Raw genomic sequence first — 9,340 nt, forward strand, 5'->3', positions numbered from 1 at the left:
ACGTAGCGGGCATGTTTTTATAACCTACTTTCCTAAATTCACAAATGTATCTAACATGCCAGCCAACAGCCAAAAACACACTGTACGATAACTTACAGATGATTTGTTGTAGCCTTTTTCCAACAGCTGCAAACCGTTCCATTCTTAAAACAGGAATTTTTATTTTTCCCATGCAGCTAAAACAATTCTAATTAAAAGGTAGGAAAAAAAAATATCTGACCCAAACATTTCAGCCCGAAAGGCATCTTTTATTTTAAGCAGAGTGTTTGTTTGTTATAAGGAAACCATTTTTCTTTTCTCGTGAAACCACCGATCCATCGTAAACAGAAAGTGTGGCGTTGATGGTTAGTGGGGGGGGGGGAAGGATTGTAATTTTAGTTGTAACATATTTCACGTTTATTTGACTTAATTCTTTCACTGCTTGTCAAGAGACATTCTTTTTGTTTAGCAGTAGGAAAATAATCTCTGCCTCTCTCTCGTTCTTTCTCTCCAGTGTGCTGTAGAAGCATTTGTGGTGAACACGTATTAACCGCCAACCCTTATGATGCTTGCTGTCAAAGCCATTTATTTATGCAACTGGCGTGGAAAGGCCTGAGGCCTGTAAGCAGCCATGAAAGATTTCAGAGTCATGGTGTGGGGTCATGAGAGGGGAAAAAAAAAAAAGAGAAAGAAAAAAAAAAACCCTTTTCGCTGGTTATGAGAAAGGAACCGACGCAGGAAATAGCCACATATGGCACAAATTTATAACATCCGGGCCTTCCCTTTCAGATCTCATTATGTCCGCAACTCCGAGCTAAGCGTGGCAGAACCACATTCGTTTCTTGTTCTGCTCGTCCAGTGAAATTACCGAGCAGCCCAAAACAGATGGTAGCGAGGTGATGGCTTTATCACTTACTAGCAAGAGGGCCGAAATCGCATTTGTGTGCGCTGGGGCCTACACGAGGTTGACAGTTTGATAGCAGCCGGTGAACATCAACAAGGCTCAGTTCTATCACATGGCCAAGATGGTGATGGCGGTGGTGGGGAAGGGACAGTTAGAAAATATCAAGGCTACATTTTTATTCTGGTAAATACCAGTAAAAAAATTGTGATAATTTTTTTTCGGGTTATGTTTTGGCTTGCTCAAATTGGAGCCGTGTCTATGTGTTGACTGAGTCGTTTTGTTTATGAACGGTTTAAAAGAAAAGCAGGTGTTTTTGGAATGATAAGAATTTCACCAGACAATTTGAGAAATACTTTAAGAGTGAACACATGTGGCTTTATTTATTGAGGTGAACTGGAATGTGCAAGGTGCAGGAACCCTGTAGCCCGTTTAATGTGTTGTAGATTTAAACGTAAAAATAAAAAATAGCTGAATATAAAAGGTAAATTGAATCTGTCCCACAAAATAAAGAAAAAATTAAAAATAATTAATTCAGGTTGGAATTTCTATCATGGCATGTCTCTGTGTCTTCTTTCTATGTCCATAAGCTTTGTTCTGCCTTGCTTGTTGTGTGTTTGGAATGCACATCAAATGCAAGTAATCAACCCTTTACTTGTACGGAGCATAGCTCATGGCAGGTTAATTGGACTACTTGATGTTGCATTTCTTTGGATGCAGCAAATGCATTTCAGGTGCATTTGCAGGCAAAGCAGGACAAATGAAACTTTTCCTTGTCCATTGATCTTTGTCATTCAAACCCATGAATTTAAATAGCTTTTTAAATGTTAACCCAGTGGTATGATATGCAGAAAGTTACAATGTATAGTATAAGGAGCACAAAGATTAGATTCACTAATGGTGGTTCTAGTAAAATTTATGTACTTCTTTATTATTTTATGTTTAAATGTTTTTTTAATCCTAATGAAGGTTGTATTTGAAGCAGCCATATTTTGCCACTATAGTAGGCTTTGCATTCTGTTGAACAAGTTCTGTCAAGTTGCTGCTATGCCTAATTAACAATAATATCAGTCTCTAATGATGTAAAAACAGCCACCATGTACTTCAACATCCTGAAACCAGGTTGTCTTTGTCTAAATTGTAAGTGGCACAAAAGATATCACAGCAGCTTTTTTAACTCGTGGCAAGAAACTAAAACTTTTTTTCCAAAATAACACTGGGGAACACATTTTTTTGTTGAGTTAGATCTTACACTTGTTTTTTACTAATTGGGTGGTGAATCCAGGAATGACCCCAGTTTTTTGCTATCACATACAGTTTTTACGATACAGGGTACTCTCAATTTCAAAATCTTCATCATTGTTGTGACCTAGTTCATCACCATAATCAAGTTCTTTAAGAGAGGGTAGTGTAACGAAAACTGGCACTGGGGTTTCATCTGAATGAGCCACTGGGCGTATAGCTGATGGTAGACTAGGATACTCCATGTTACATTTATTTTTCTTGTTATATCCTGAAGTTTTCACTATACAAAAGTAACAGTCATTTAAATGCACACCTTATGACGGGCCCAAGACTTATCTTGATCACCAAGTTTAATTTTGAAATATGCCAAATAGGCTTGCTCTACCAATGTGCTGATGTTTACCCTTTGACTGGGAATGGTAAAACTGCCACAGATAAAACAAATTGAATCAGGGTGGTTTAGGCACTTACAACGAGTAACAGCAGAGCCAGACATGATCTGAAAGAAAGGAAATACATGTGTAAGTGTAAAAATACATTTTGCTTAATGATTACGTAGAGCAGCGCACAACCTCTGACCACACTGTCTTGCGTGTAAATGAATAGCCTATACAAATCCACGCTACAATAATCACATTAATATGAGCGGTAGAGAAAAAATCTGTTGTGATAGAATAAAACTAACTGCACTTTCAGAATCAGCATACCTATTTTAGTGTATATAAGCTTAAAAAATAAACTGAACAAAAAAAGTGTTCAAAATTGTTCCCCGGTGTAACATATAGGTACCATTAAGTGTCGTATATATGTTTATATATATAGTGTTATGGGCTGCAAGTGGGCAATGCCAGTCAACGTCCTCCCTATACATTAACAGAAGGAGTCTGGTATGTATAAATCTGACTGTCTGTTGTAAGAAACAGGTGTTATATTCTTGGAACACCATCACACATAGGCCAGGATCCCCCAGAATAAAAAGGTGGAGGGGATTGGTACACTACACCCAGCATAGCCTATAGCTTGTAAGCAAAAAAACCTCAAGCAATACCTTGTTAGGGCCATCATGTTAAGTACAAACCCTAGTTCAAATGGTCCTGACCTGGTTTAGGTGATTTTGACAATGTGTACTTTAAATGAGATCATTTTGTTTCTCTAAGTCCAAAACTATATAAGGGAACATTTACCTCTTTGCCCCTGCCACCTACAGACATGAGCCTACCATGTCTAATGATAAATCAGACTCAGCATGGTAGACCATGCTCCTCAGTTTAAAGCTAGACTGTCCAAAATGTTTTTTTAGTTTGGATAGCTCAGGCAATGGTTATAATTTTCTTTTACTAATATAGATCAAATTCTCATTCTTCATAGCACTACCGCCTCTATCCAGAACAGAAGGTATTCATGTATCTATTGAACTATACAATGGAGCTTTTTACAGTCACACGTGGGGGGGATGAAGAAGACATGGGGATTTAGATTTAATTTTGTTAACGTAAAGCAGAACCCAAACACCATTGTTATTGCAGAGAGAGGCCGGTGTGCTTGGCATCCATCGGTCATTTGGAGAATTCATTAAGCTTCATCCACTCTGGCCAGTCTCTTTGAGGAAAGCCCTGGGGCGTTTTTATGCCTCTGCCCCTCGCGTGCTGTTCTGGCTATCCCTCCCGGTTTTCATTATGAGAGTCAGCTGTGTCCGGGCCCAGTTTTGTCTTTTTCTTTTTACAGATCTCTTACAAGCACCCCTGCTTGGAGGTTCATGAGGAAGTAATCCGATTAGAACCCCCCTCCCCTCTTTTTTTTCTTTTGCTGGGAGTTCATAGGGTGTTCTTCTTTTCAATGTGCTACTAAGTGGATAAATGTGTTTTGTGGGAAATTGCAAATGACATTATGATTACTGAGGCCGGTGTGGGTTTCATTTAAAAGTGATCAAAATCAACAGGCCGTGGAAAATTGGGATTGGCAGGAAAATATCTCAAGTGAGTGGATCTGTTTGTAGGGCTGAAATTACATTAACTGTTTCAGTGTTTAAAGCTCTTGAACATAGTTTTCAACAGCTGATTATATTTAAAGCTGAACTCCAGGCAAACTGCTGAGTATACAGATGTAATACATGTATTATAACGGCTGGTTACCTGACAAAAAAAACTTATTTTATACTTATACTAGTTTTTGACATACAGCATTGCATTGTATGGTAGGTGATAAGTTTTGACCATGCAGTAAACTATAAAAGTTTTGCTCAAAGATGGGCAGATGGCAAAGGACTGGTCAGCAGTTTTGCCTGTGGCCTGAATATGCCTTATTCTGCATTGTATCTGTGTGGAGGTGTCCATTTTGGTAGTAGCAGGGTTTTGCTTCCTTATATCAGAGCCCCCAGCCCCCAAGGAGAATAGTGAGCCGCACAATAGTAACATTACTACATTTCATGCCACATATATAAACAGGGCTGTCATCAGGGAGGGACCAGGGGTACTTCAGTATATATATATTTATTGGCATTTTTAATAATTACAGTTTTCAACATATGTTACCTAGCCCCGTTTACAAACGTTGCTTTTATGTCTCAGTAAACCTTTGCGGGCTTTATCTTCATCCATTTTTTTCCTTGTCAACATTTTGTAATTAATATAACGATTCCGATTTATTGCATAGTTATCGCCTCATTGAAAGTTTTTTTTTCAGTTTTGGATAGGGTAGAAAAGAATTGAAGCCTGTGCCAGTTTTTTGTGATGCCTGTGTCCCATAGAGTGCAACATGAAGTGAAAGGAAATTTCCACTGTAACCCACTGTAACTATAATGACAACTATAAAAATGTTAAAAAAATGTTAATCTGTACAAGTAGAGATTATATAGACAGAAATAACATCTACACATATTTTCAAAAAAAAAAAAACAGTGACAAAAAAAAAAAATTCTAACCATAAAATAATTACGACTTGTTTCTCTACAGGAATTTATCGAACAGACAGCCTGTGTACTTACAAATCTAATTCCCAAGCTCATATGTGTCACCAGATGGATCTCAGTGTCCTAATACTTAAAAACCTTTTTACACCTGTAGAACCAATTGGTCCAATCTTGGCAATTACAGATCATTTTGCTCAAGTGTTCATCAGTGGAGGAATGACTAAAGATCAATGCTGCAACATACCCAATCAGAAGACCTTTTACTCAATCCTACCAGCAAATAAAATTACTAAAGTTTGTTTTACTGGTTCCACTCCCAAGGCATTAAGACTTCAGCTCCATGGAGCTTTCAATTTCACCAAACTTGTCTTGGCTATATTTTACGATATTCCAGCTAGTTTTTATATTGTTTCCAGAAGGGAAAGGTATTCTACAGTCCTCTATGACATAGCACCTGAATTTCAAGAACAGGAACCTGGTTCAAGCTTTTTTAGTTTTAGAGAGAACTTGTTGTACGTTATCCTGAAAGGAGATGAGCCACTAGAGGTATGGACTGATCCATCTGTCCACTTATTTTTCTATGTGGCTCAAGGAACTGGCACAGACCAATTATCATTGAAACTGGCAATTTTTTTGGGCATTGACCCTACTCAGGTAAAATTATTGCAGACATTACAGGGTCAAGCTTCAAACGTACAAACCATCACAGACACATATTCAAAGCGTAAGAGGCACTGCCCATCATCACCTCAACCGAGAAGAGTCAGACGTCACTCTGGAACCAACCTGAAAGATTATATTAATGGCCTGAATATGCCTTATTCTGCATTGTATCTGTGTGGAGGTGTCCATTTTGGTAGTAGCAGGGCTTTGCTTCCTTATATCAGAGCCCCCAGCCCCCAAGGAGAATAGTGAGCTGCACAATAGTAACATTACTACATTTCATGCCACATATATAAACAGGGCTGCCATCAGGGAGGGACCAGGGGTACTTTAGTATATATATATTTATTGGCATTTTTAATAATTACAGTTTTAATGTTAGCAGTGATGGCCCCATTTGTGTCCTAGGTTTATACTTGAGTCAAAAGATTTCCGGGTACAAGTACCTTGATTTATTTTGATTCAGTGTATTTTCAAATATATACTCCATTTGCATTTATAGGTATACATACCTGTAGTACAAAACATTTTTTTTCAGTTTTGGATAGGGTAGAAAAGAATTGAAGCCTGTGCCAGTTTTTTGTGATGCCTGTGTCCCATAGAGTGCAACATAAAGTGAAAGGAAATTTCCACTGTAACCCACTGTAACTATAATGACAACTATAAAAATGTTAAAAAAATGTTAATCTGTACAAGTAGAGATTATATAGACAGAAATAACATCTACACATATTTTCAAAAAAAAAAAAACAGTGACAAAAAAAAAAAATTCTAACCATAAAATAATTACGACTTGTTTCTCTACAGGAATTTATCGAACAGACAGCCTGTGTACTTACAAATCTAATTCCCAAGCTCATATGTGTCACCAGATGGATCTCAGTGTCCTAATACTTAAAAACCTTTTTACACCTGTAGAACCAATTGGTCCAATCTTGGCAATTACAGATCATTTTGCTCAAGTGTTCATCAGTGGAGGAATGACTAAAGATCAATGCTGCAACATACCCAATCAGAAGACCTTTTACTCAATCCTACCAGCAAATAAAATTACTAAAGTTTGTTTTACTGGTTCCACTCCCAAGGCATTAAGACTTCAGCTCCATGGAGCTTTAAATTTCACCAAACTTGTCTTGGCTATATTTTACGATATTCCAGCTAGTTTTTATATTGTTTCCAGAAGGGAAAGGTATTCTACAGTCCTCTATGACATAGCACCTGAATTTCAAGAACAGGAACCTGGTTCAAGCTTTTTTAGTTTTAGAGAGAACTTGTTGTACGTTATCCTGAAAGGAGATGAGCCACTAGAGGTATGGACTGATCCATCTGTCCACTTATTTTTCTATGTGGCTCAAGGAACTGGCACAGACCAATTATCATTGAAACTGGCAATTTTTTTGGGCATTGACCCTACTCAGGTAAGATTAGTGCAGACATTACAGGGTCAAGCTTCAAACGTACAAACCATCACAGACACATATTCAAAGCGTAAGAGGCACTGCCCATCATCACCTCAACCGAGAAGAGTCAGACGTCACTCTGGAACCAACCTGAAAGATTATATTAACAAGACAAGACACAGACAAGTGAGCCAATTAGAAGTTCTTGTTGTGGAAATAAAAGCCTCTAATATACCAAGTCATAATAATACCTCAGAAAGAATGGCAAGTACTACAATACAAAGGGATCTGCAGAACATATCCAACTGTATTATTAATGCTTTGCAGACAGGAGAACTGGAGAAGACCTTCAGTGTGCAAATAGACTCTGTGGTGGTGATTGAGCCGAATTTGGGGAACAACAGCAGGTAATTATGCAGATAAAAAAGTGTTGATATTTTATCAGTGTTTGCGGTACTTTCTATGTGTATTTTTTGTTGTCGTAATAAAAAAGTACATTCAAATATTCACATTAGTGTAAATACCTAATGGTTTCAATATAATAATTATAAAATACCTGTGATTAATATAAAATAATAAATGGAAGATTGAGTTACCCTGTGTTCTTATAGACTCAACAAGAGATAGACAGTCTGAAAACAAACAGCTTCTGATCTGTGCTTTTTGTGACCTTTACAATGTAAAATTGAAGAGTTTATATGAATTAAAAAAAATAGTTTAAAATGTATAACATTTAACCAATTAAAAGGAGACCCATAACTTTGAATGGGGCAACTACACTACTAAAATACAAAATGTCAAAAAAATCAAAAAAGGTAAATACTTACCGTTCTCATTGTCCATGTGGCCAAACTCCAGTCCATTCATAAAAAAAAATTCTCTAAAGTCCGCAGGGATACTAGTACTGGCCACCGAAGCTACAGGTGACCCACTTTCATAAGTGTCAACTTCCCTGCAAACTTTAGAGAAGGTTTATTCATGGATAGAGCTGAGTTCAGCAGAATGGGCAGAGGAAGAAGGAAATTTTATATATATATGTTTATATGTATATTTTTTTTACAGGATCTGTATGTCCCTATGGCATCTTTTATTTTATATCTAGGTTGTTTAAACAGAGTGCTGAAACTGCTTGCTTGTTTTATGTAGCCCTCCTGTATTTATCATGCAGTGCCTTTCCAGTGGAGTACACATAATACATACCTACCCACACACCGAACCAATGTATAGAGTCCCTGACTGATGTCCTAGCAGCATTGGAGTCCATTGAAGCAAACTGGGTCTTCCCTTTGATTATGCTCTTTTCAAAGACAAACACCAAGGCTTGTTTCTTTCTACTAAAAGTTCTTTTGTGTAGAAACAAAGTCCTGAAATAACACTTTACTCAACCCTGTCTGTGGCCTGTCAATGGTCACATTATTCTCGGCTTGACATAGAGGAAGAGCTGTAATGGCTGAAAACACGCAGTGTCAAATCTGTTTCAATGATTCAACTCCGCTGGCAGCAACAAGCAAATAGAATTCAAGCTGAAGTGTCTTCTCTCCAGCGGGGTGTGGTAATGTTCACAACTCTCTGAGAATATGCTCTTATTGCCTGATAGCATCAAACTTTGCAGAAATTACTTTTTTAGCTTGATTCTAATTAAAGGTTCACGTGAACTCTTTTAGCAGGAGTGCATTTAGTGGTAAATGACAAGTCTGGATATTTTACTTACCCCCACAATACTGCAGGCACCTTCCAGCACATCTCTGCTAACATCTGCCCTGGCATGGAAGCACTGATTGATGCATTAATGTCATAGCATAAAGTAAAGGATGGCTGGGGGTGGATATGGTGGGGAGACAGTAACAGTTCACTGACTCTTCTGTGGGGTTTAGTACTAAAACTAAACATAAACAGAAAAAATAGGTTGGTTACTGTATATTTGAGTAAATATTTTAAAGAGAATCTGCAATTTGCCTTTTAGGAGCAAAGTTAGAGCTTCTCTTGATACCACTCTCCCCAATCCACTGACACTTGCCAACTTGTGCCTGCAGGAACCACACAGCGTTAATGACCTTCTATTTTCCATGTTTAGTCTAGTAAATACGCATACCAGGATTTACAGATAAGGGTCACATGTTCCTTCATACCTAGAAGTCCAAAAGGCTTTGACCAAAGAGAGCTGCAATAATGCCTACCTACCCGTGCCTGCATGAACTTTCACAGGGTTAATGACCTATTTCCCCCATAAAACCAAAATATGAC

The 9,340-nt window shown here is 37.8% G+C and overlaps 2 protein-coding genes across 2 annotated transcripts in view; both read left to right on the top strand.

The window, feature by feature from the left end:
* LOC140329675 (fibrocystin-like) overlaps positions 1-5,945 on the top strand; it is an 81,493-nt gene extending 75,548 nt beyond the window's left edge. Inside the window, exon 12 of the mRNA XM_072410068.1 lies at positions 5,077-5,945. Within this exon, the coding sequence (XP_072266169.1) occupies positions 5,077-5,945 (869 nt within the window). The remainder of the gene's footprint in view (positions 1-5,076) is intronic.
* A 549-nt stretch (positions 5,946-6,494) lies between these two features.
* LOC140329676 (fibrocystin-like) overlaps positions 6,495-9,340 on the top strand; it is a 21,694-nt gene continuing 18,848 nt past the window's right edge. The window contains exon 1 of the mRNA XM_072410069.1: positions 6,495-7,503. Within this exon, the coding sequence (XP_072266170.1) occupies positions 6,557-7,503 (947 nt within the window). The 5' untranslated portion in view covers positions 6,495-6,556. The remainder of the gene's footprint in view (positions 7,504-9,340) is intronic.

The sequence above is a fragment of the Pyxicephalus adspersus genome, chromosome 4 (assembly GCF_032062135.1).
Source record: "Pyxicephalus adspersus chromosome 4, UCB_Pads_2.0, whole genome shotgun sequence".
NCBI lineage: Eukaryota > Metazoa > Chordata > Amphibia > Anura > Pyxicephalidae > Pyxicephalus > Pyxicephalus adspersus.